The sequence below is a fragment of the Cynocephalus volans genome, chromosome 9, assembly GCF_027409185.1.
Source record: "Cynocephalus volans isolate mCynVol1 chromosome 9, mCynVol1.pri, whole genome shotgun sequence".
Taxonomy (NCBI): Eukaryota; Metazoa; Chordata; class Mammalia; order Dermoptera; family Cynocephalidae; genus Cynocephalus; species Cynocephalus volans.
In genome coordinates this window covers 136,267,754-136,295,494 of record NC_084468.1, presented here as the reverse complement: position 1 = coordinate 136,295,494, position 27,741 = coordinate 136,267,754, and the positions used below count along the sequence as shown (strand labels likewise).

Genomic DNA, 27,741 nt, shown 5'->3' with positions numbered 1-27,741 from the left:
TTTCATTCTTCTGCATATGGATATCCAGTTTTCCCAGCACCACTTGTTGAAGAGGCAATCTTTTCCCCAATGTAGATTTTTGTTGCCTTTGTCTAATATCAGATGGCTATAAGCCTGAGGAGTGATTTCTGGGTTCTTTATTCTACTCCACTGGTCTGAATGTCTATTTTTATACCAGTACCATGCTGTTTTGGTTACAACAGCTTTTTAGTATAATTTGAAGTCAGACAGAATTATGCTTCTGGCTTTGTTTTTTTGCTCAGGATTGCTTTGGCTATTCAGGGTCTTTTGTTTTTCCATATGAAAGGTAAGATTGTTTTTTCCATTTCTGTGAAGAATGTCATTGGTATTTTGATGGGGATTGCATTGAATCTGTAGATCTCTTTGGGTAGTATAGACATTTTCACAATGTTAATTCTTCTAATCAAGAGCATGGAATATCTTTCCATCTTCTTGTGCTTTCTTTAATTTCTTTCAGGAGTGGTTTGTAATTCTCATTGTAGAGGTCTTTAACCTCCTTGGTTAAATTGATTCCTAGGTATCATATTTTTTTGGTGACAATTGTAAATGGGCTTACTTTATTTATTTCTCTTTCTGTTAATTCATTATTTGAGTATATAAATGCTACTGATTTGGGGGCATTTATTTTGTATCCTACAACATTACTGAAGTTATTAACCAGCTCTAGGAGTTTTTTGATGGAGTTTTTAGGTTTTCCATATATAGTATCATGTCATCTGCAAATAGGGAAAGTTTGACTTCATCTTCTCCAATCTGGATTCCCTTTATTTCTTTCTCTTGCCTGATTGCTCTAGCTAGTACCTCCAGTACTATGTTGAATAGAAGTGGTGAGAGAGGGCATCCTTGTCTTGTTCCTGTCCTTAAGAGGAAGGCCTTCAATTTTTCCCCATTCAGAGTAATACTGGCAGTGGGTTTGTCATAAATGGCTTTTATTATGTTAAGATATTTTCCTTCTATACCTAATTTGTTGAGAGTCTTCATCATGAAGGAATGTTTAATTTTGTCAAATGCTTTTTCAATATCTGTTGAGATAATCATATGGTCTTTGTCCTTGAGCTTGTTGATGTGATGTATCACATTTATTGACTTTCGTATGCTGAACCATCCTTGCTTCCCTGGGATGAATCCCACTTGATCATAGTGTATAATTTTTTTTAATATGTTGCTGTATTCTAATTGCTAATATTTTGTTAAGGATTTTAGCATCTAGGTTCATTAAGGATATTGGCCTGTAATTTTCTTTTTTTGTTGTGTCTTTATCTGGTTTTGGTATCAGAGTTATGCTGGCCTCTTAGAATGGGTTTGGGAGAGTAGAGTCTGTTTCAATTGTTTGGAACAGTTTCATGAGAATTGGCATTAACTCCTCTTTAAAAGTTTAATAGAATTCAGCTGTAAAGCCATCCAGACCTGGAGGGTTTTTTTGTTGGAAGATTGCAAATTACCACTTCAATCTGCATGCTTGTTATTGGTCTGTTCAGTTTTTCTATCTCTTCTTGGTTCAGTCTTGGTAATTTATATGTGTCTAGAAACGTATCCATATCTTTCAAATTTTCAAATTTGCAGTCATATAGTTGCTTATAATAGTCTCTAATGATTCTTTGTATTTCTGTGGTGTCAGTTGTAATGTCTCCCTTTTCATTTCTGATTTTTGTTATTTGGGTCTTCTCTCTCCTTATTTATTAATCTAGCTAATGGTGGGTCTATTTTATTTATCTTCTCAAAAAAAACAACTTTTAGTTTTGTTGATCTTTTCTATTGTTTTTTGGGTTTCTATTTCATTTAGTTCTGCTCTGATCTTAATAATTTCTTTCCATCTACTGCCTTTAGGTTTGGATTATTGTTGTTTTTCAAGTTCTTTGAGTCATAGCATTAGGTCGTTTATTTGGAGTCTTTCCATTTTTTGATATAAGCATTTATTGCAATAAATTTCCCTCTTAGTACTGCTTTTGCAGTATCCCACAAATTTTGGTGTGATGTATCTTTATTTTCATTAGTTTCTAGAAATTTTTTGATTTCCTGTTTAATTTCTTCTTGGACCCATAGGTCAATTCAGGAGCCTATTATTTAGTTTCCATGTATTTGTATAGCTTCCAGCTATTTGCTTATTGTTTATCTCCAGTTTTAGTCCATTGTGGTCTGAAAAGGTTGTAGGAATGATTTCAATTTTTTTAAATTTGCTGAGACTAGATTTGTGATCTAATATGTGGTCTATCCTGGAGAATGTCCTGTGAGCTGATGAGAAGAAAGTGTATTCTTTAGCTGTTGGGTGAAATGTTCTGTATATATATCTGCCAAGTCCAGTTGGTCTAGGGTGTAGATTAAATCCTGTGTCTCTTCGTTGACTTGTTGCCTGGAAGTCCTGTCCCATACTGAGAGATGGGTGTTCAGATCACCCATTATTAATGTATTAGATCCTATCTCCTTCTTTAGGTCTAAGAGTGTTTGCTTGATATATCTGGGTGCTCTGGTATTGGGTGCATACATGTTTATGATTATTATGTCTTCTAGCTTGATAGTTCCCTTTATCATTATATAATGGCCTTCTTTGTCTTTTTTAATGTTTTTTGGTTTAAAGTCCATTTTGTCCAATATAAGAATAGCTACTCCTGCTCATTTTTGGTTTCCATTTGCATGGTATATCTTTTCACATCCCTTCACTTTTAGTCTATGAGTGTCTTTACAGGTGAGGTGGGTCTCTTGAAGACAGCATGTACTTGGGTCTGTCTTTTTAATCCAGTCAGTTAGTCTGTGTCTTTAAATGGGTAGTTTAGTCCATTCACATTCAGAGTAGTTATTGAGAAGTGTTGTTTAATTCCTGGCATTTAATTGCTACTTGTTTAGGTGGTTTAAATGTCTTTTGATCATTCTTTCCCCTTTTATTTCTCTTCTTCAGTGTGAGTTGGGAATTAGCTTCTTTCAATTCCCAGTGTGATTTAGCTTCTTTCTCTTGCTTGCTGACATTTTTGTTTTAACTGTGGGTTTTACTCTTTCTTGTGTATTCATGATGGTGGTCCCCATTATTCAGATTCCAGATGAATGACTCCCTTGAGAATTTCCTGCAGGGCTGGTCATGTGGTGGTGAGCTCCCACAACTTTTGTTTGTCTGGGAAATACACTATTTCTCCCTCATTTCTGAAGGAGAGCCTTGCTGGGTAAAGAATTCGTCACTGGCAGATTTTTTCTTTGAGTATTTTGAATATATCCCTCCACTTTCTTCTGGCCTGTAGGGTTTCAGTTGAGAAGTCTGCTATTAGTTTGATGGGAATTCCCCTATAAGTGACCTGGCACTTTTCTCTTGCTGCTTGTAGAATTCTCTCTTTGTCTTTGAGCTTTGTGAATTTAACTATAATATGCCTTGGGGAGGATCTTTTGGGGTTGAATCTGTTTGGGGATCTTTGAGCTTCCTGGATCTGAAGGTCTGTATCTCATGCTACACCTGGGAAGTTTTCTGTTACTATTTCCTTGAGTAGGTTTTCGATACCTTTTCCCTTCTCCTGCCCTGCAGGAATACCCACAATTCGGATGTTAGAGTGCTTAAGATTGTCTGCTATCTTTCTTAGGTTTTCATCATTATTTTTAATTCTTTTTTCCTTTTTTTGTGTCTGCCTGAGTTATTTCAAAAAGACCATCTTCAAGCTCTGAAATTCTTTCTTCTGCTTGCTCTACCCTGCTGCTCAAGCTCTCAGTCATGTTTTTTTTATTTCGTTGAGTGAGTCTTTCATTTCTAGAAGTTCTGCTACACTCTTTTTTATGGTATTAATCTCTTTGTAGATTTCCTCCTTCATATTCTAGATGTTTTTTCTTGTTTCATTGTGTTCTTTAATTGAGTCTTCCTTTATTTCTTCAAGTTTTCTTAAGATCATTGCTCAAAATTCTTTTTCAGACATTTCAAGGATTCCCTGTTCCATGGAGTCTGACTTTGGGCATTACTGTATCCTTTTGGTGGTGTCATTTCTTCTTGATTGCTTGTACTTCTAGTGCTTTTTGCTGATGCTTGGTCATTTGGTAGGAGGTTTGCTTCTTCTATTACACTGAGGTTGGCTGTGGAGTGGCCTTGGTTGCTACTGTGGGGGATGAACTGTCTTTGCTTGACAGTAGGTGTGGTGGTGGTTATGTTAAACCAACTTGGTTCCCGTTCGAGACTCTGTTGTCATAGAAAGAGCCCCTAGCACATGGAGTTCTGCTGGGCCAAACTTGGTGGGTCAGATCTGTAGGCTGGTGCTCCACCCTGAGTCTGAGGTGGGATGAGGAACCACTTGGAGCCACGCAGTTCCAGTGGCTGGCTGGCACCAGCAGGCTCACCTGTGTGGTGCTGGTTCAGGGAGCCCTAGAAATAGTTTAGAAGGAAAATTTTTCATAATAAAAATTAAAACTGGATGAAATTTTTGTTTTAATTTTTGTATTTTATTCTGAATCCAAGGACTATCAATACAATCTTTTCAATATGCCAACTCTATAAATTAATATGTCTAAGAAAGTCAGTATGTATTGTGTCATTTCCATAATCAAACTGAATAAAATGACCTCACGTTCTGGCCCTGTTGGTGTAAGCCTCTTCAGTATTTAAGTACAATGTCTTTTTCCTCTTTTTCCCTCAGGTCACAGTTCCTGAATCAGTACCTGTGGGGTATTCAGTGTTGACTGTATCAGCCACAGACTTAGAAAGCAACGAGAACATTTCTTATAGAATCCTTTCCTCTTCTAAGGAATTCTCCATCGATCCTATGAATGGTGAGTTACTTATAGTGGCTTTAGTGCATGTAATTTTTAGGTACAGGATGGAAACCTAAAATAATCCTTAACAAATGCTCCTAAAATAGTCCCCACCTCAACTCCCTGGCATCACAGGCACCACCCTATTTCTCTTCATGTCAAATGCTACAATAGCAAAAGCCAGTGTTATTCCTCTTCTCCACCATCTCAGTGGCCAGAAACCAAAAGGCATTGGTTAAATACTGGTAAATGCTCAGAAATTCAGAGACCCCAGTATAATAAATACCTATTTCATCCACCCAATCAAGCATAGTTCAGGCAATTATCTCAGGCCTCAACAAGAATCAAAATGATGTTGAAGGGATTACTTTAGTACTGAAGACTTCACATTAGAGAGTTTGGCAGCTTTTTTTCCAAGCCAAGTACAAAAGAATTAAGTAATACCATCATATGTTCAATAAGGACAAGAATAATCAAAAAAGGAAAATTATTCAAGCATCTCTACTAAGTAAAAACCATTGTGGTGTTCTGGTTTATTTGATATCTTCTAAGACTTTTTGGGTTTTTTTTTTTTATCAGAGAGCAAGACATTTGTGGTTGTGAAATGCATTCAGGCAATTGATTCCAGATTAGAATAGTTAAGCAGTGTGTAGAGGAAGTTTAACAGTCAGTGGACACTAAAAACTAAATTTGAAAAAGGTGAATAATTAGAAAAACAATGTTCCTAGCAGAGCACGCTCTAGAAAAGAACACGGCTTGGGACGCATTGCACTGCGTGTTCCCCATCTCTACGCACCATGGCTTCATTTCACAAGTGAGAGCCGATTTAAAAATTAACCTTAGGATTACCTGAAAGGAGAATTTAGTCCCCCAATACCAATATGAGACCCACGGAGTTTTATAAAGGCAGAAGTAGGTAACTTTGCCCCATAGCCTGTGGACAAATGGCTACTGTATGAATATAAACATGTCTGGAACTTTCCTTTTCTTCTCTCTCTCCTCTCTCCCCGCCCCCCTCAACTACATTCTCTGGAGACTAGAATATTTTTAAGACATTAAATGTTATCAGGGCAACTTAATTTGTGGTGTGACTCTGAAATGTGGCATTTCAATGTCAGCATTCTGTATTCTTTTTTAGCGACCATACTTAAAATACATTTATCTTAGAAAAATGTTGTAGCATACATATTTTTAAAAAGTATATATTTCGATGTTTAATATAGTAAAATATATTAAATATATTTTATCAATAAAGGAAAAATCAACTTGCTGAATTAACCATGAGCTTTAGGAAAGACATCACTAAAATGAAGCAATAGTTTTGACTCTTCATTATCATATTTACTGCTTTCATTTGGCTAAAGTGAGTGTCAACCAGTATTTCCAGAATAAATATCTTTATGCCAGAATATCTCTGTACATATGATTATGGGTGGTAGAATGGGGTATAAATTTACAAACAAAAATACATTTAAAAAAATAGTAATGGAACAACTTACTGTACAAAAAATGAAATTCAGAGAAATTTGTGGCAAAGGCACCCTCAAGCAGTACACGTATTTCCATAGAGTGAACACCATGAATATTATTTCTGGATCTTAAGTGTTATGAAAATATAAATATAATAATTTTGCTTTTCTATTTAGAGTTATTCTGGGTTGTGACTTAAATAACAAATCTAACAAAGAACTAAACACATTAGTAGATACTCAATAGACATTTTCTTAGTAAATGGATCATAAAAATTTAATTTCACAGTATTGAAGTGCTATGTCTTGTATTTCAGGTACAATATTTACTATCAATCCTGTGTTACTTCTGGATAAAAGATCAACAATTCGATTTCTTGTGGAAGCCAGTGATGGTGGAATTCCTGACCTGAGAGCTGTAACATTAGTGGAGATAGAAATACAAGATGTGAACAATCATGCCCCTGAGTTCACAGTAGAACACTACAATCTTAGCTTGAGTGAAGATGCTCAGATCGGAAGCACGCTTGTCACATTTTCAACCATTGACCGTGATTGGACCCACGAAAACACCTATGTTGAATATTCCATCATCGGTGGTAATTCACAGAACAATTTCCACGTGGAAACTAGTTTCATTCCTTCAGAGCATCCTTACAAGCAAGTTGGCTATCTTGTGTTGTTTCACAGTCTAGACAGAGAAACCACTGCCAGATATCAGCTTGTCATTCTAGCATCGGACCATGGCTGCCCTCTCTTGAGTTCCACAACCATGGTATCCATAGAAGTAGTCGATGTCAATGACAATCCCCCTGTATTCAGCAGTCTGAAATATCATGCCCATGTCAAGGAAAGCACCCCTCCAGGGAGTCACATCACTGTGGTCTCAGCAAATGACTGTGACCTGGGGTCACATGCAGAAATCATCTACCACATAATCTCTGGAAACGAGAAGGGACATTTTCACTTAGAAGAAAAAACTGGAGTTCTTTATTTGATTAAACCTCTGGATTATGAAGAAATGATAAAATTCACTTTAACGGTCCAAGCTTCAGATGAAGAAAGGAAACATTTTTCTTTTGCAGTTGTGTTTGTCAATGTCCTGGACGACAATGACCATGCACCTCAGTTTATGTTTTCCAGATTCAGCTGTGTTGTTCCTGAAAATCTTCCTGTTTCCTCCACCATATGTTCTGTAAATGCTTTGGATTTCGATGCAGGTCCTTATGGAGAATTGACCTACTCTATTTTATCACCCTGTTTTATCACTCATGGAATGCCTTTCGATCATGATCTCTTCCTCATTGACCCTTTAACAGGGGCTATTCATGCTAAGCAAATACTTGACTATGAAAATGGCAATAAATACTGCTTCATAGTTCAGGCCAAAGACAAAGGTGACTCATCAGCCTCCTTGATGGTTTGGGTGGATATTGAAGGGATAGATGAATTTGAACCCATTTTCACTCAAGATCAATATTTTTTCAACCTTCCCAAAGGGAATAAAGTAAGACAGTTGATTGGCAGAGTGGAAGCCTCAGATGCAGATGCTGGTATTGATGGAGTCATCCTTTACTCTCTCGGAACTTCATCTCCTTTCTTTTCAGTAAATAAAACTAATGGAAATATTTATTTGACTAGAGCCCTTCCCCTAGTAAAAAGTCAAGTCAGCAAAGAAGACACCATTGAAATGCAAATAATCGCTCACAGCCCCAAACCAGACTCCAAGTTTTCCTCTTGCACTGTTTTTGTGAATGTGTCTTTTTTCTCTGAAGGAAAACACTCAGCAGTATCCACCAGCAGCTTTTCAATCAGCCTCGTGGTCTCCTTTTTGGTGTTTCTGTTACTCATCTGCATTTTTATTGTACTGATTTTAAGACATAAACAAAAAGACACAGTAAACAATTATGAGGACAAGAAAACTTCATCGTCTTTAGATATCAATTTGAGACTGACCAGGGATGCCAGCATGCTCAGCGCCTTCCAGAAAAGTGAGGACTGTGGTAATGAGGCTGTGCTCAAGGACTCCACACCTGAATGGCTGAGTTTAATAAGTATTATGGAGAAGGACATTGTCAATCTGTATAGGCACTCAAGCTCCAGTGGCCACTGTTCTGTGGATGGAGAAACTGCAGAAGATAAGGAAATCCAGAGGATAAATGAGCATCCCTACAGGAAGGACTTGGATTCAGCTCTGAGTGATCGGGAGTCCAGGGTGCCAGACTCTGGAATCCCAAGGGACTCGGACCAGCTCTCTTGCTTGTCTGGGGAAACCGATGTGATGGTCACTGCTGAAACAGCAGAAGCTAGCCATGCCTTAGAGGAAGGAGATCAAGAGGAAGGCTGCAGCATAACCTATGTTCAGAATAATGTGTTGCTCCAGACACTTCAGAAGAGAGAGGCAAAAGAGAGCATCCTGGCTGGTGTCAGAAGAGAGTCTGTCTTTATTTCAGGTGATCAGGAAGCAAGACATGCAACCCTTTCAACTCAGACAACCTCTGATTATGATGTAAGAGGCAGCTACAACTGGGATAATCTCCTCAGTTGGGAACCTAAGTTCCAGCCTCTTGCCTCAGTATTTAATGATATTGCAAAACTAAAGGATGAATATTTACATATGCCTGGCATTCCAAAAGAGAGGAAATCTTTTGTTTTTCCACCACCTTTGATAACAGCAGTGGCCCAGCCTGGGATTAAAGCAGTTCCACCAAGAATGCCAGCCATAAACCCAGGGCAGCTACTTCAGAAACACCCACGCTCCCCCATTGTCTACCATCTCGGTTCTCTGCCAGAAGCCATGACTCCCAGTTTTTCTCCAGCTCTTTCCCTATTGACCATGCAGACTCCTGCCATGTCTCCACTGTTGTCAGATGGAGAATTATTAGGAATGCATGTAAGTGGTACGTGCCATGAACTGAAAGCAGAAGATGAAGTTCAAATATAAAACAATGGTGATGCCTAGCACCTGCTGACCATTGGTCAACAATGAGTGACCAGAACACTCTCAAGCAAGCTCGAGACTGGGTTCATTCTTATTTAAAATCAAGTGACATTATTTAGTTGGGTTTTTTAAAACCACCTCATTCAAGTTTCTCCAATTTCTTCCAGCCTTAATAAGAAGTTATTTCCTCTTTTAACCTTTATGTTTTTCTCTCAGGACTTACATTTGTGTGTATCAAAGTTGTGTGTATTGTCACACCTGGTTTTCTAATTATTAGATTTCCAAAGGACACAGTCAACTTAATTGACTGTCAGAATGTTTGTATGAAAATAAGTGGAAATAAAGTATAGTGCCCTCTAGTCACGTTACTGGTGATTACACTGTTGTATATATATTAGTCAAGGCTGAATAGGGAATGAGTTTAGACAGAAAGTAATGGGGAGGAAAAATCTGGAGGAATAAATTTAAGTTTTAAGAAAAAATGACAGTCTGTGGATCTGATATATGGAGAGAAGCATTTCTCCCCTTTCCCCATATACCACACTTGTGCAGTTTAGCCGTAATTGGAATTTCAATGTAGTGTCTTTTGGAAATCTAATGAGACATTAAGAATAAAATTTTCCATAATTCTGTGCCAACAGGAAGAAACAAGTAAGATAATAATTCCTGATTAAATGAACCAGAAATGCATGTCCTGATAAAGCACTAGGATTGATAGTAGCAACTTACATGGTTGGCTACCACTGGAGACACATTTCATGACTTTCTTTTCAAATAGAATGATGATTTTTTTCAGTGCTCTGTCTTATAAACATGGTATGGGTACAGACATTAAGCTTCAAAGATTAATTTATAGAAATGTCTTCATTTGATTTTCTCCTAGATACCATAACTTTTGGTATGAAATAATTTATCCACTCAATGTCAGTTGTTAAAGTTTGTGTAGATAAAGTTTGTGTTCTTATCTATTTATTAATTTCATAGAGTAATTTAGCAATATATTTTTAAATGAAGTTTTTTTATATAAATGTTTCTACTATAAAAATTTAAGACAAGATGTCATCTAGTTAACATTAGATGTCCATTTGCTCGTAGTCATGTTTAGCTTTAACTGTTATTAGATGGAGCAGTTTGGCAACATGGTTAAAATAATTCTGTTTTGTACAGTTACTGTTTCGGAAATATAATAATATGGTAGGGTGCTCACATATAATGATACGTCCTTCTCTCTATGAGCCTGAGAATCCATCAAAGATTCTTATCCCTTCCAGGAAGGCAGAGTGCATCCTGATGATAACGGTCCAGGAGTCATTTTCCCATGGTAGGCAACATGACCAGGTTGTAGGATAACAGCTTAGGAATTCTAATGTGATATCTAAAGGGCATCTGGTATGGTTTTCTTAGTAGTTCGGGTGGGCTTCTGCTACAGAAATAATTCCTTTATTTTTTTCCATGGATTCATCTGTGCAATTATGTGAGATAAATTCTCTTTACTGAAATACATTGTAGGGTGCAGTGTTTGGTGTTGAGTTTTGCAGATAAATAATTCTGTGGCTTTTTATGCTGCTAGTATCTATTACATATCTTTGGTGGCTCAAATTGGGAACAAGTGTATCAAACCACATTCGGAATGGTATGAAACATGAAGGTTTTGGACTAGCCTGGAATCCTAGAGAAGGTCATGAAGGTGTGAAACACTGAAATATTGTAAGACTGATATATGTTTCCCCTTTTCTTCATGGCATCTGGGGAAGAAGGATTCATGACTTTTGTAAAAAATACATTTAATCATTTGTGTTCCAATATTTATTATCTCTTTAACTCTTTTAAAATTGCTTTGAGCATAGGAAGAAATTCTACACTATTGTTTTTCTAATTATGTATGGAAGTTTGGTTTTGCAACACAATTATTCTGGAAACCAAGAACATTTTGTCATTTTTAATTCAATGGGTTCTTCATTTACTTATGCTTAAGAAGGGTTATTTATCTAACTCTTCTCTGCGGTATTTGCCTGTGATTTTTCATTCTGGACATGATTCTGCACTTTTTGTAGCCATTTCATGAAAATAGAAGACACAAAGTCTTTAGAGCTCCCTATCAATATTTAGAGAATTTTCAGTTGATGGCTTTATTAATACTGTATCCATCACCACAACACCATTAAACAACTGCTACAAGTGGAATTGAGGGTAAAAACGTGATCATGCTGGTTAAATGTTTGCAATAAATCATATTGCAGCCCTTTCAACTAGAGTACTTTTTTCCTAAGTAAACAATATAATTTGTACAGTTTTCCTTCAAGTTTAATATTAACTTGACTCATGTGTTCTGTGTTACTTTGCTGATCTACACACTGGCTTTAGCACTCTGGAGGGGGTACAGAACTTGTTAGTGGAAAATCATATTAAACCCCAAATTCATAAGCTATAAAATAAAAGACAGTTGTCTCATGGAATTTTGGCTGCCTGAAATTCTGGACTTTCTTGTTGGCAGACTTAAAAATACTGGTGTAAATTAGTATCAAATGGATATCAAAATTCCATGTCCTAGGAGTAATCATTGAATTGGCTTCCAAAACAGATTCCTAGGCAAAGAAAGGGGAAAATGCTGTATCTTTATGGATTTGATCATTTAACTGTTTTTTTTAAATATTAAAACACTACATACTACTGGCTGCCTACATGTATACACATTTAGTCTATAATAGATGTCCATTTGAAACAGGATTAGTGTTTCTCAGCACCTTTACCCTCAGAACCCTCTTTGCTCTATTTTCTAGATATAGTAATGAAAATTAATTATTAATTTTAATGTTCTTTACATACAAACATACACTTTGTAAGTTCAGTTTTGTTTTGCCATTTTACATATATCTTAACTTTAAGTTAAAAAAGCAAGACATAACTAAGGATCTAAGACAATGATCCACTTCGAAGCAATGGACTACATGGAATGATTACAGTCAGTGGATTTTCATGTGATATTATAGATAAGGTCACTGGGTTTATTTTCACAGCATGTTTTACTTGAGCTCAAAAGTATACAGCCATCTGTTTGGTCCTTGCCGAGGAGAGTTAGAATGGAGGATTATTCTGTACAAGAGGAATATCAGGATCAGTGGAGTTGCAGAAGCTTTGCTGAGGATTAAAACCGAGGTCTTCCAGTGTGAGTTTTTGCCCACTAGAGAGATGGAAGGAGTGAAGGGACAGGGCAAGGGGCAGGAAAGAATGAGGAATGAAAGAGAAAAAAAGAAGATTAAATCTGAAAAGAAACAGTTTAGGACACAGTTAAAGAGATGAAAGAAGGCAGATGGGTATGGACTGGTAGAAGGAATTTTTAATGTGTGCAGATTTGCTCGGTTACTGCCCTTCAAAGCGTCATCCCTTTAATGGATCACTCTTCTCCTTTCTGTTCCTCTCAAGTCTCTCCATTGTCAGACAATTTAGATTTATCAAGTTGTGAACCTAAAACTAGGTGACAATAAACTAGAATATATTTGACCATGAAAACTTGCATTCATTGTAATTTTTTTTTTTTTTTTTTGGTGAATTTCAAAAAGAACAAGTAGGAATGATCACCTTACTTTCCATTCTCACTTTGAGAATAATAACTTTGGCATTGAGAGTGCCACAATTTTAAGTAGTTGACTTTGCAGATATAACCAAGTAGATGGAGGTTTAGAAAGCTGTTGGGACAGAATATAGAATTTTAGAATCTAGTCTTTTTTCCTGGTAGCATGTCCTTTTTTAAAAAATGGGTACTTGCTTGATAGCTGTGATTTTATATTAAACTATTACATTTTATAGAACTTTTAAACAATGATATAAGCCACTGGGCATAGTTGATAGCTTATTCTCAAACATTGTCAATTTTATTTGAATTCTAGTGACATAACTTATTTTGATTCCATATAGATCAAAGAAATTTATCTATCAGAAGTAGAATTATGACAATTGGAGAAAGATCCAGCCCCAGATGGCTGGACTATCAAACTATACCTTTCTCTCATAAACTCAGCACTTGGCTATTTGATGACAATTAGCACTTGCTACTGTTTTGGTCTACACAACTTGACTCATTTCACCCAATGCATTTGCTAAACCAAAACTGTAAAGTGAGTAACAGAGAGGGGAAGGCATGCCAAATAAATAGCAGATGCACAAGTACATCTCTTGAATGAGAAGCATTATTTTGGTTAGAAAACTAAATAAATGGATTTCATTGTTAGATAGTAAACCCTCAGGGCAAAGGCCTGGTCTCCACTTGTATTATGAAGTACAGATGGTTTTCAGAATGAATGAGTACATGTGTGTATGGGACAGAGGGTGCTATAATGTGAGGGTGTGATACACAGGCCTTGAACTCTTTAGGTAAGAATCCTAACACAGTTATGTGATTTTGGCCAATCTCAGAGCAGAGAGAAAGGAAGTGCAAATATCCTACCAAAGTATTAAAGAATATCTTAGAAAAGACAGAGGATCAGAAATTTCTTCTGCAATCTGGCTTGTTTTCTGTTTCTCTCTCCCTTCCTATACCTTGCGAGTTTTAGACATAGCAGAAACAAGCTATATATGACATTCAAAGCATATTGTTTGAGACAACAACATGACATGACTAAGAACATTGGTTTAATTTAATTTCAGATCCTGTAATAAACCATAAATGTCCTATGGCTAGCAGAATGAAGTTCTATCAGTATGAGAAAAGAATGCAGTTCAGCATGTTTGCATCAAAATTTGTTAAAATCTAAAGCAAAAACAGTATGAGGAATTTATGAGAGATATTCTGTATTTGCAAATAGTGAGTGTTAAAGGTAACATTTTAAACAAGTACAGTTTATTTTAAAAGTACATGATGAGGAATTAAGGGAGAGGGTAAATATGAAGTCACAGTTATGCACTGCATAATGACATGTCCACCAACAACAGATTGCATTTAAGACAGTGATTGGAGCAATAGGCTATACCATATAGCCTAGGTGTGTAGTAGGCTTTACCATCTAGGTTTGTGTGAGGACACTCTATAATGGTCACACAATGACAATATGGCCTAGTGATGCATTGCACAGAATGTATCCCCGTTGTTAAGCAATGCATGACTGTATTTCCCCTCACACCATAAACGAAAATGAAATGTAGTTGGATTAATGAGGAAAAGTTAAAATGAAACCATAAGAACTGGAATAAAAACAGAATAAAGATGAGAAAAGTCTTTTTTAAATATAAAACCAAAGGTAGAGTGATAGATTTGAACTTATGACCAAAAAAGTACTGTAACAACTCATAAGAAATATAATTGGAAAATATTTCATAGATTTAAACAAGTATACTTACTTAGTCCTTATTGTGGATAAGGCATGGATGTGGGCACTGCAGATACAGGAGCAAACAGAACAGCTAAAGCTAGTGGACTTACAGAACTAACATTTTATTGAGGGAAATAACAATAAAAATACGCTTTCAAATAATGGTAAGTGTTATAAAGAAAACTAAAGGATATAAAGGAAAAATGGAAGAGATTGGCAAGGTTATAGGAGAATCAGCAGTGCTATTTAGATTAAACAGTTTAGTGAAGTATTTCTAATATGATGCAATTTGAACTGAATGAAGCAGATGAACCATGCATTAAAGGTACATGTGTCAGCAAAGAACAGAAGCCACGTGGAGTGTTTGGGACACTATAAAGCCAGCATGGCCAAGAACAAGCTATGAGAGGAAGAGGAGTAGGAAATAACGTCATGCAGGTAACTAGGTTCAGATTATATAGGACCTTATAGGCTGTGTGGTAAAAGGCTTCAGATTTTGCTCCAAGGGTGATGGAAAGTCATTGATGGTTTTTGCACAGAGGTATGACATTGTCTGTTTTATACTGTTAAAGGATAACTAGCTACTTCGTAGAAAATAGACCGAGGCAGGGGTGGGAAGGAGGTTGGTACAGTAATAAGACACCAGCTAACTGGCTCTTACAGTGCGTAGCTGGTGACGATTGTAGCTTGGCCTGGGTGTTACAGGTGAAAGTGATCAGAGCAAGGACATGTAGGAGGTAGAGATGCTTGTTCTTGATAAGGGACTGGATGTAGAACATGGAGAATGTTAGAAATGATCCTAAGGTTCAGGAAAGTTTAGGGCTATAGAGAGAAATTTTGGAGTCATCAGAATATGGATGGTATGAATATTTAAAGCCGTGACATTGGATGAGATCATTTAGGAGTAAGTGTAGACAGAGAAAAGAAAAAGATCCCACAACTGATACCTGGGACACTGACCAAGAGGTCAAAAAGAGAAATTTTTTTAATGAATTGAATAATTTATATCAAAACCTGAACAAATATTGCACAAAACAGAAAACAACCTATTCCCACTTGTAAATAGGTATGCAAAATCCTCACATAAAATATTAGTAAAAAGAATTCATAGCACATTAAAAGATAATACACCATAACATGGGGAATATATTTCAGAAATACAAAGTTGATTCAATATTAAGAAATCAACCAGTGCAATTCATATTAATAGAGCTATGGAGAAAAACCAATATGAACATTTTCTTAAAGTACAAAAAGTCACTCAACAAAATCCAACATCTGTTCATGTAAAGAAGTATTAACAGATACTTCTTTAAAAGGATATCTAACCCAAAAGCCAGATCTTCCCTAATGGAGATACTCTACAGCCTCTCTGGCAAGACAAGTACCAGAAAATATGCCCAGTATCTCCACCAAAATTTAATATTATGTTGTTGAAATTCGTTCATACAATCAAACAAGATAGCAATTAGAAATATGAGAGTTTGAAAGAATCTATCTCTATTTGTAAACTATATCATATTTCTGGAAAACTCAAAATAATTGTTGAAAACTATTATGAACAATAAAAAAATTCAGTAAAGTTGCAAGATATAAAACTAATATGCAACAAAGCACATCAACACCCTTTACATATATGAACAATAACCAGTCAGAGGATGAATAAAAATGAAGACTCCACTTGTGATAGAACAAAAAGTCTAAGCAAAAACTTAACAACAACAAAAATGCCCAATCTCTATATGAGGAAAATTATAATATCTCTTGTAGGATACAGAATAAATTTGAATAGATGTTTTTGAAAAGAGAAACTTATTGTTAGAAAAATGTCAATTGTTCGTAAGTAAATTTATAAATTTAACTTGATCCAAAACTAAATGCCAATTTTTTTTTCTGGATTTAATTAACTTGTTTAAACCATGTATTTGGAAGAATAAACAAGCAAGAATAGCTAGGAAACACTGAAAAAAATAAGCTCTGTGTGTGTGTATGTGTATTTGCATATGCACACATGTGCAGATGCATATACATGCACCAACACTATCAGATAAAAAAGGTGTCATAAAGCCTCTATAATTAAAATAGAGTGGCATTGGTGACTGTCTAGATAGACTAATGGAACAGAATAGAAGATCCAGAAATGGACCCAAGTGCATCCAAGACTTCCTGTAATGATGGATGAGCTTGTTGTATACCAACTCTCTTGCTGAGAATAAGTACAAAAGCTGGATGATAACAATAATAATAATGAAGAGGAGGAGAAGGAAGAGGGGGAGGAGGAGGGGGAGGAGAAAAAGAAGAAAAAAGAGACAGTTTGTGCATGTGCTTGTGTGTAAGGCATCACAGAACTACTAATGCAGTAAAGACTTGAGCAACCATGATCTTAGAGAGAACAGAAGCACAGAGAGGTAAACCTGATATACTGTGCCTCTAAACTCCTCAAGGCTGAGCAGGAAATGTCAACTGCAAGGGTGAGAAGCTAAACAGAGCTACTGGCAATTTTATGGAGACAAAAATCAGAGTTAAAGTCCTACCAAGGAAGAAGTGTTTTGGTAAATGCACAAGCATATAAATTAGAAATTCCAGAAAGCTACACTTCAGAAGTAAAGATAAGCCAGAAAAGACAAGCTTTCACAAAGTATGTAGACAAGTTTTGAATAAAAGCAGTTACCTGTTTGAGTATGGTGATCTGTCCTTCCTCTAACTCTTACCAAAAGTAATATTTAGTCCTCCATAGTAGATAAAATCATTCAGAGCATTGTGATTATTCATAAAAATATCCAATGATCCAAAATTGCTAGGTATATTAAGGAAAAGGCCACATGACCAAAGATGTGTGTGTGTGTGTGTGTGTGTGTGTGTAAAATAGAAACAGACACATAGAAGATTCATATATTGTCATTATCTCATGTGGACTTTTAAGAAATTAGATGCCATAATGAAGAATTTAGAATTTCAGGATAGAACTCGAAACTATTTTTTAAAAAAATGAAAAGAAAATTTTAAACGGTAAAATGTGAGGGTACTTCAAAAAGTTTGTGAAAAGATTCATATTATCTTTAATTCTATTTTTCCATGAACTTTTTGAAGTATGCTTGTATAACTGCCACTTTACACCTACTAAGATAGCTATAATAAAAATAAATCAGATAATAACAAGTGTTGGTGATGACGTGGAGAAATTGGAACTCTCATATATTGCTGATGAGAATGTAAACTGGTACAGTCTGTATGAAAACTGTCCAGGAGTTCCTCAAAAAGATAAACATAGAGTTATTATATTACCCAGCAGTTTCATTCCTAGGTATAAAAATAAAAGTTATGTTCTCACAAAAACTTATTCAGGAATGTTCATAGCAACATTATTCATAATGGTTAAAAAATCGAAACAACTCAAATGTCAATTAACTGATAAATAAATAAACCAAATGTGGTATATCCATGAAATGGAATATTATTAAGCAAAAAGAAAAAAATGAAGTACTGACAAATTCTACAGCATAGAGGAACTTGAAAACATTATGTTTAGTGAAAGAATCCAGTTACAAAAGTCCACATATTGTATGATTCTGTTTATATGAAATGTCCTGAACAGGCAAATACACTATATAGACACAGAAAGTAGATTAGTGGGACCTAGGACTGGGGGAGTTAGAGGAAGATGGGGAATGATTGCTGATGTGTATGGGGTTTCATTTTGGTGATGAAAATGTTCTAAAATTGATTATGGTTTTTAAACTCTGTGAATATACTAAAAACCATTGAATTGTTCACTTTAAATAGGTGAATTGTATGATACATGAATTATTTCTCAATAAAGCTATTAAAATACAAGAACTCAAATTAAGAACTCAATAAATATTTTTACATCAGATTAGACATAGATGCAGAGGGGATTAGTAAATTAGAAGATATATCAAAAGAAAATACACAAACTGAAACATGGAGAGATAGTTGGAAAATACTGAAAAGAGAACAAGAGATGAGTGAAACAAGACAAAAAGGTCTAACATGTGTAATTGGAATCACAAAAGTAGAATGGAGACAATGGATCGGAAGCAATATTTGAAAAGATGGTGGCTGAGAATCTTCCAAAACTGGCAATAAATTGCTGTTCTAAAAGTACTACAAACCCCAAACATGATAACTAAAGAGAAAACTAAGTACATCACAGTAAAATTTCTATAAAACAAAAGGAAAAATTATTAGAATTATTCAAAGAGAAATGATATATCTTCAGAGAACTGAGTGCCTGTAGAAATATAACATGATAAAGGCAGCACATCAAATTAGTGAAGAAAAAAATTTTAATAAGTAGGTTTGGGGTAACTGCAGAGTGATACGTAAAAACAGATTAAACGGATCTATTCTTCATACCACAGACCAGGATAAACTATACAAATAAATACAAGTAAATAAAATAATTTTTAATAAGACTTAAAATCCAGAAGCAATAGGAAAATTGGTGATAAATTTTACTGAAAAACATATTACATAACAACAACAACAAAAAAGAAAAAAAAAAAAAAAACAGCTGTAAACCAGTCAGAGTGTTCAGAAGGATGGGTTCTCTGCCCCATGCCAACCTTGAGGTAGAGAGGTTGGGCCATGTGATTGCTAAACACCTGGTGGAGAAAGGCCAATTCCTGAAAGGAACAGATGTCTGTCACATAACACCATGAATTAGGTGCTATTTTTCACATTGCGTGTTCACTTATAAAACTACTTTGTAAATATACCTTACTGGATAAACCATGAATTCACCAGTTTTAAGTGTGTTTCTCAGAGTTTGTTTGCACACTAAGCAGAAGGTTAAAGCCTTATAATGTTAGTAATTTAATCTTCTTGTGGTCTTTAAACCTGGCGTTTTATTTTTAATTTTTAATTGCCTCATTTCCTTTTTTTGTCATTTCTTATCTGTCATTCATTTTTCTTTTCAGCTAATGTAATAGAAATTGCCTGTTGTTAGAACATTCAAGTAGTCCTCAAAAATGAGACAAAGGCAAATGGACTTTGGTTACTTTGTAAAGTTTTACATTTTCCAATTTCATTTATACAAAAGTATCGTTTCTATTTCTTATCTAAAAATACTGGAAAATCCCTGTACTACACATTAATTACAGAAAGCATATGCAGTCAATTTTATGAACAAATTGAAAGTAATGAAAATACAAGACTTCAGATTATTGTCACATTAGATGTCATATAAAAGGGAACTATATTTACCTTTGTGATCTTAAATAAATACCAGCCAAATTTTATTGAGAGTTAAATTTATTATGTGCCAGGTATTGTGCTAAATGTTTTATGTGTAATACAATTTTGTTTAATCTTCAAAATAACCCTTCAGGGTAGATACTAATATGGCCTATTTAACCAGTAAGGAAATCATGGCTTAATGAACCAGTAATGGGTGGAGCCTGGAATCCAACTCAGTGGGATGACTAGAAGCTCTTTAACCCCTTCACCACATCACCTCATACTTGAAAGCTCCTTAAGAATGTTTAAACTTCGTTTAATGATAAACTTATATTGGCCCCCCTTAAAAGATTTTTTTTAATATGTTCAGATCATGTTCAAAAAATGACAAATAAGCCCTATGACAATTGAACAGATAGTTTTCCTTGTGTTAGAATCTATGGTCATAGTCAATTCATAATTGAGGGATTATTCTACAGACACATAATAAGTATAATTTTTCTGATTCTCACCTTTTCTTACATACAAAGAAAATTATTTTAAAAATGTAATTGCTGACACTTCTGGCCAAAATGGCTCTGAAACATTGCTTCAGTTACCACTGCAGACAAATAGCAGCAAGAGACAAAATGCTTAAAGCAAAAATAAAAATAATAATGACATAGCCAAGTTAGAAAACAAGATAATCATCTCCATGCAATATGTAGTAAAGTTGAAGAGATCTTATCCTACAAAACTGGTTAATCCCATTTCTAGGTATATACTCCAGAGAAAAATCTCCTAAGATAGCAGACAAGAAATGAACAGAAATTCAATGCAGTGTGCATAGCTGAAGTCTGGGCTTGGTATACTTCAGCAAGTAGGCATGGTAAACATGGATATTCTGCATTTACCAAGGAAAGCATTAGAAAGGTTTTATGTAAGATGGGACTGTAACTAGGCTAAGAGCTTAAAACCAGGAACTGGGTAAGTCTGTTCCATGCCCCCCAAAAGGATGGGAAAAGATAGGTTGCAGACCAGCTAGGAACTTGAGAACCTGAAGTACAAAATACTCAATCTCACAAGTAAGAACTAAGTCAATCTGTCCACTAGGTACTGGCTATCCTACAATATCCTAATATTACTGAGAGACATGAGGCTTTGAAATTTATTATAAGACCTGGTTCTAGAATCAGCATTCCCATTAATGTCAGAAATAATAGAAGAATCTGTTTTATTACTATTTAAAAGTGTACTAGTAGCTGTATGTAATGCAGTAAGACCAGAAAAAAGAAATGAGGAGCAAAATACAGAAAGAGAAAGATAAAACAGTCTGTATTTGCAGACAATATCACTGTCCAGACAAGAATTCTGCATGTAATTATTGCATGTAGAATAATGTAGTCATTATTATTAATAATAAGTATATTTAAGAAAATTAAGTTATTTTAATTAATGTAGTACTACATGTGAACCAACAGAGAATTCCTAAAATTTGTGAATATGATTAATATATTATTAACATCTTTATATACCAATTGGAAATGTAACAGAAGAAAAGCTCATAATCTTATTCACAATAACAAGAACTACAGGTACTTAAAAATAAATCTAACAACGTTTTGAAAGCCTTTTGAAGAATTTTTAAAATATTATTGCAGAAAATAAAAGATCAATTTAAATTAAGACATAGAGTGAAAAGGAATACTCAATAATTTAAAGATGATAATTCCCTAGGAATTCATCTATAAACTCAATGCAGTTCAATCAAAAGGCCAGTGTTGTTTTTTGTTGAATTGGACAATACTGTTTAAAAATCCATAAGACAAGCAAAGGCCCAAGAATAATGAAGACAACATTGAAGATAAAAGAAAGGATGGGAGGATTTGAAGAGATTAAATAGATTAGAGAGACCTAGAAATAAGTATATGTATGAAAATTTGTTGCGGAAATGGCCTAGTAAATAAGGAGAGAGTGGAGAATTTAATAAATGGTGTTAAATTAGTAAAATATTTGTATAAAAAAGAAAATGGAATTGAATCTTTTCCTCACATATACAAAATGAAAGTGAAAATTTTAAATTTTGAAAAGAAAATATATAAGAATATCTGTATGGCCTTAGAGTAAGAAAGACTTCATTAAACAAGATACAAAACACACAAACACAAGAAAAGATTGATCAATATAATTACTTTAAAATTAAAAACTAGTGTTGAAACAAAGATATCAATGAATAAGTTATAAAAAAGCCATAACCTAGAAAAAGACATGCACAATATATATCATAAAAGAAGGCTTAATGTACATAATTTATAATAAATTAATAAGAAAGTGATAGCTTAATAGAAAAAATGTACAAAGGAAGGTTACAGAAATGGAAGTGTGTATGGTCAATAAACATGTACATGCTCAGTGAGATACACTATTACATACCAGCAGATTGGCAAAAATATAAAAATCTCATAATACTAAAAGTTGACAAGACTATAATTAGGAACTTTTAGACAACACTTGTAGGAATTTCACAGTTTTCATACACTGCTAATCAGTTGTTATAACCATTATGGAGAGCAATTTGGCCATATCTAGTAAAGTTGAAGATACTATCGCTAACCTAATTCCATTTCTAGATATATACTTTACAGAAAATCTCCCTCTTGAATATAGAAGGACATGTATGATAATGCTATTGTAGTACTATTTCTAAAAGCAAAAACTGGAAACAACCTAACTGTCCTTCAAAAGGAGCATTGATAAATATTTGTGGCATATTCATAATGCTATACAGAAACTAAACTGAATGAGCTAGAGTTATTTGTATCAACATGTATATGCCTTTAAAATATATTGCAGAGTAACATATACTGTACTATACCATTTACATAAAGTTTAAAGTGTGCAAAACAATGCTATATAAATTCTTTACCAATAGATACACATGTAGTAAATATGTGGTATTAGCATAAATACATGCCTAAGAACAATAAATTCACAATGGTGCTTACCATTGGAAAGAGAGAGGCATAGGGTCTTCAAATGTGGTTGTAATATTTTATCACTTTTAAAAATCTGTAGCAAATCTAGCAAAATACTAAGCTTTCACAGAGCTGGTTTGTTAGTAATATTTTTAAATTAGAAAAATATAATACTGGTTACAAGCACCAATATCACACAAGGAGTTTAAAAACACGGCTGCATCTAAGTTCACACTCAAACTTCGAACTTAGAAAAATTAATTTGTCTTCTAAAAGAGAATGCTTTTCTCATGCAAACTGGGGCAATAAATCTTTAGGTATTCAAATGTCGTGGAAAATTTTTTAGGCGGTATGCTTTCATCAGCATCCTCTGCCAATGATTTTTCTTTTCTTTCATGTTACAAAGAATGCCAGTAGAGTGAATGCAATCATGCAGTTCTACAACATTATTGAGGTGAACCACAGAACCTGAGAACTCCCAGCTTTTTGAAAATACACATTTTAATTTTGAGCAAACGAGCCCCTTGTTTCTGTGATGAATGTGATATGGCATTTTCTAATTGGCAAGTGACCCGTAGAAAGCACACGGAATGATCATGTCGTAGTCCAATGTCATAATTAAGTGTAGTTTTGTTGCATCCTTAATTGCATTTATTGGAAGCTGAGTCCTTGATTTCCCAACTGTGTCTACATTTTTACTTGCTTATGTAAAAATGAATAAATAAGAGCTATGTTGATGTCGCCAAAGCAATTCAAATTTAAGAGATTTGTTTGGTATGGATAGCAATAGGTCATTATTTAGCTGCCATGGTCTTCCCAGGAAAAAGCTGAGCCTTTGTATTATCTGGACATTTAACAATAACTGAGAATTTGTCTTTTCAGCTAAATACTGCTAATCTCCATAAGCTGCCTTGCCTCAATTAATAAGTCGGCTCAATTAATATGTCTAGCTTCTTGACATATCTTTACATACACATATTTGCATCCTAGCACCATCATGGCAGACATCTTCGCTCCAGAACACTATAAGGAAGATGAGAAATATAAAAATGTATGTGACAGTACTTTGTATGCTGAAAACTCTTTTACAAGTGTAATATAACAATCCTGGAAGTAGAGGAAAGGCAAACACAGACTCAGAAGCATGTTTGCGTGACTCCATGTTTAGTATCTACTTTCTCTTTTGAGTATCATGTTTCCTTCAAGGAGAAGTAGGTGGAAGGAAAGGGTATGTACAGTATTCACTACGGCCAAGTAAGCATCAATTTTCTCATGAGGATGAAACCATCACAAGTTCACAATGAGTGTCTGACAAGCAGTGAATTTCCAGTGTTCTGGCGGTGATTCCAAAAGCATAATCATGCTCCAATGACTATTTGGAGATGCATACAGGAAGAGCTCATCCCCAGCATTATTTCTGCAGTTTGAATGTAGTCTGTACGCAGAGACAACGTAGTTCCACCTGCAAGCAAATGCCTTACAGCACCACTGGGCTTGTAGAATCAGTGATTTCCATTTCTATCACTGTCTTTATGGACATATTTTTCTGAAACTATTCACAATACTAATGTTATTGGCAGACCCATGGACTGACAGTGATTCATAGCACAGGTGTGGCTTTGAGAGAACGCAGAGAAGCTGACTCGACATTTCTGCTTCAATTAGAGGTGGTGATATTCATTTTTATGAGCTCACACATTAAACATGACCACAAAACTCATTTTATGTAGACTTTTCTCTCTGCGGCCCCAAATGATGTCAGTCCCAGGAGAGATTGAGGTAGTGCCCTATAGATAAAACAAGTCTTAGCTCTTCATTTATTGTTATTATTATTTTGCTTTTCAAAATTATTTCTTTAAATCTAGAATGCACCAAAAGACGTACAAAAGCTTGAGCCAAAAATCTGAATACACACTTTGTGTCGATTCTTGCTGCAGCTCTGCTGATTTCTCTCTCTGCCTCTATGTCGCCACCACTTCTACATCAGCCCCAACTCCCTGTCTCCTGAAAACCTCTTTTCCAGGAATCAAGCAGATTGTTCTGAGATGAATAGAAAGGATAACAAATAATAAACAGCAGAACCTATGCACTCTCAGTAAGCTAAAGAGGGTGTCTAAAGGAAAATCGGGTAATACTGGTTAAGGATTAAGTTACTTGGGGTGGAGGAGGGAAGGAAGAGTCAAGAGGAAAAGATCGTTCACTGTGTATCCTAAGAAGTGTGTTGTTTGCCATTTGACAAGTTCGTTTAATAATGCAAGTTCATACACTTAACCCCTTGAAAGTATCAACTCTCAAAAAACGACATCATTTTTCCATAATCGAGACATGAATGAAAGCATCAGGATTCAAAGAAAGCTGCTCCTTCTGGAATGCTAGTACCCAACAGAATTAACCTTTAAGTCAAGTTAGGACCACAGAAAATCCCCTCAGTGAAGGCAGGTGATGGTTGGTGCAGTCAATTTCAACTTCTTCTAGGATAACTCCTTTGGGCAGTAATAGTGGAAACAATTGTCACTTGTGCTCAGTATTGTAACCTAGTTTTTTGCTGGGGTAATTTAAATATTAATTTCCATTTTATCAAGGGTTCCATGACCAAAGCAGAGCTATTAAATGTGTTTCATCTGTTCCTTCTTCATCCCCCTGCCTTCAATCTTGGCCAATCAATCTTCTTCCTGTCTGCCTGTGGACCCCCACTCTTTCCTCCTCCTGAGGCAACCCTTCTGGGCCACACCTTATGTGAGTTCACCAATTAAATTTACTAAACCTGTGGGATATGTACTGAGGACACATGCTATGGTGGGAAGAGGCCGTGGTGGCCAGACAGACGTGGAGTCAAACGCTGGCACATGACTCGGAAATCTCTGCATCTCCTTTGTTTTTATTTGTCTTTCCATGGGTCATATATCAAGCATCTCACAAAATAAAGGGTCTAGCTGAGTTTCAAGAGATGTATTAATTTTCTCCCATTTTCTTGCCTTTGTGGCAGATTTGCTAGGTGACTACTGAATTTGCTAAATGACCTGGAGGGAGAAGTGAAGAGGGATGTTGGGATCAGGTCCATGGTTCTCAACTCTGGCTATTTGTTAGAATCACCTGGAGAACTTTTTAAAGAGTCTGTGCTCGGGTCATACCAAAGACTGACTAAAACAGAATCTCTGGGAATGGGCATCCAGGAATGTTGGTATTGTTTCTTCAGCTCCCCAGGTGGTCCTAATGCGAGACAGCATGAGAACCTGTGGTTTAGAGGATTGGGCAAGAGAACGCATGTGAAAAGTATTTTGTAACGTTTACAATTACTTTCAAATGTGGCTGAGGAACACGTCTGTATTGACATATTTGTGTTTAAATTATGGCTTTCCATTTCTCAAATCAAAGAAAAATGTGTGAATTTAAGGTCAATTGAGCAAAGTTGGAGGGACACAAAAGGGCTCTTCAAATCAGACTGTCTTGAACCAACTAGCCTTGGCTGTGGCTATAGCATAATCTTTAATACTTAAATCGTCACATTACAGGCCACCCCAAAGTATCTTTAATTCCAAAAGGCATTTTCTAAATTAGAAATACTGTTTTCAGTTGGATAACCAGGATATCACACTGCAACATATTTACTCCTATAACTGAAATAGTAATAGCTTTATTAGTTAGTAATAATTGCTGTCAGGCTATGGCTCACAGACCCTTCAAACCTATTGTGAAGACGGGGTCACAGACCCCTCATATACAGGTCAGGAGATAGGTAATTGGAAAGATCTGGGAGCCATTGGCAAGGTTGACATGCTCCATTCAGACACGAGCTCCGCCCCCGGCCTCCTCAGTAGCAGCAGCAACAGCAGATCCAGCAGCAGGTGCCTACTCAGGGCACTACGGATCAGAGCCATTTGTCCTTTATACTTAAGTCAGATAACCCAGGGACACCTGGGTGTGAGTCAGATAACCAAGCAACACCTGGGTGCAGTTAACATATCTACATCAAACAGGCTATAGGTCATGCTCGGCAAGATTCTGAACAGCTGAGGGAGCCTGACCATTTACTTTCATTTTCCTTACAATTGCTATACCACAAAACTCAGGAAAATAGCTTCTCTGATACAGCTTTAACAGAAATGAGGCTTCTTTCCTATTCTCCCTATCTCTAACTTTTCTTGGTCCTGGAAGATGAAAGTTGGCCACCCACTTTGCCTCTGATTCTGGCAGTAAAAGCAAGGACTCTTCCCCTCAAGAGCCACTGTGAGAGCAGCAAAGAAGACATTCCCATTAACTATGGGCTGGGGGAGCTTTGGCAGCACAGAGCCTCCTGTGGTATTACAGCCGGGTGGCAGCAAGACCCCACCAAGGAAGACAGGAGGGAGCCCCAAACCAGCTCCCTTCACGTTCTCACTCCTCCCCCACCAGGAATCTCAGGCCTTTGACCTGGGACTGAGAGTTACACCATTAGCTTCCCTGGTTCTGAGGCCTTTGGACTTGCACTGAGCCACACTGCCTGTCCTGGAACTGCTCAGCCTCCATAATCAAGTGAGACAATTCTCCTGATAAATCCCTTTTCATATACCTCTCTCTGTATATCCTATTGGTTTTATCTCTCTGGAGAACGTTGACTAAAAGAAGTTCCTTTCCACTGAAAAGAAGTCCTAAAATCCCATTTCATTTGAGAAATCTTGAAAACATGCTCCTGTGCAAAATATTCTACTCATTCTTAAGTTCTAGGTGATAGGTACTTCCACATTAGTACATGTCAAAACTGAGTTATTTTTCTTTTAGAAGAGCCAAGAGTCCTCTTTACAAAACATCCATTCTCTTTAGCCCCATGGAAAAGATCCTTCTTTCCCTACATAAACAATTTACTGACTCATCAGATCATGAGCCAATGCTTCTTTCATTTGCAAGCTTCTCACTTCATGTTGTCTTGGTTCAAGACCAAATATGCAAACTTTAATTAGTTCCAACGTCACAAGTTTGAAGATAAAGCCATGGTTTTTTCCCTCTTAAATAGATGAAGTTCTGCCTCATGGCAGCATTCTAGGGCTGGTGATTGTTTTGTTTGATTACAGAGAGATAAGCTGAGCATGCTAGAACATTGCTATCCAATAGAACTTTCTGCGAAGATAGAAATGTTTTATATCAATGGTAGCCACTAGCCA

At 35.8% G+C, this 27,741-nt stretch overlaps 1 protein-coding gene across 2 annotated transcripts in view; it reads left to right on the top strand.

Moving 5' to 3' along the window:
* DCHS2 (dachsous cadherin-related 2) overlaps positions 1 to 10,113 on the top strand; it is a 220,318-nt gene extending 210,205 nt beyond the window's left edge. The window contains exons 19-20 of one of the 2 annotated variants that reach the window (XM_063107351.1): positions 4,620 to 4,752; positions 6,521 to 10,113. In XM_063107351.1, the coding sequence (XP_062963421.1) occupies positions 4,620 to 4,752; positions 6,521 to 9,147 (2,760 nt within the window). In that variant the 3' untranslated portion in view covers positions 9,148 to 10,113. The remainder of the gene's footprint in view (positions 1 to 4,619; positions 4,753 to 6,520) is intronic. The other variant, XM_063107352.1, reaches the window with a different exon arrangement.
* The last annotated feature ends 17,628 nt before the right edge of the window (positions 10,114 to 27,741 follow it).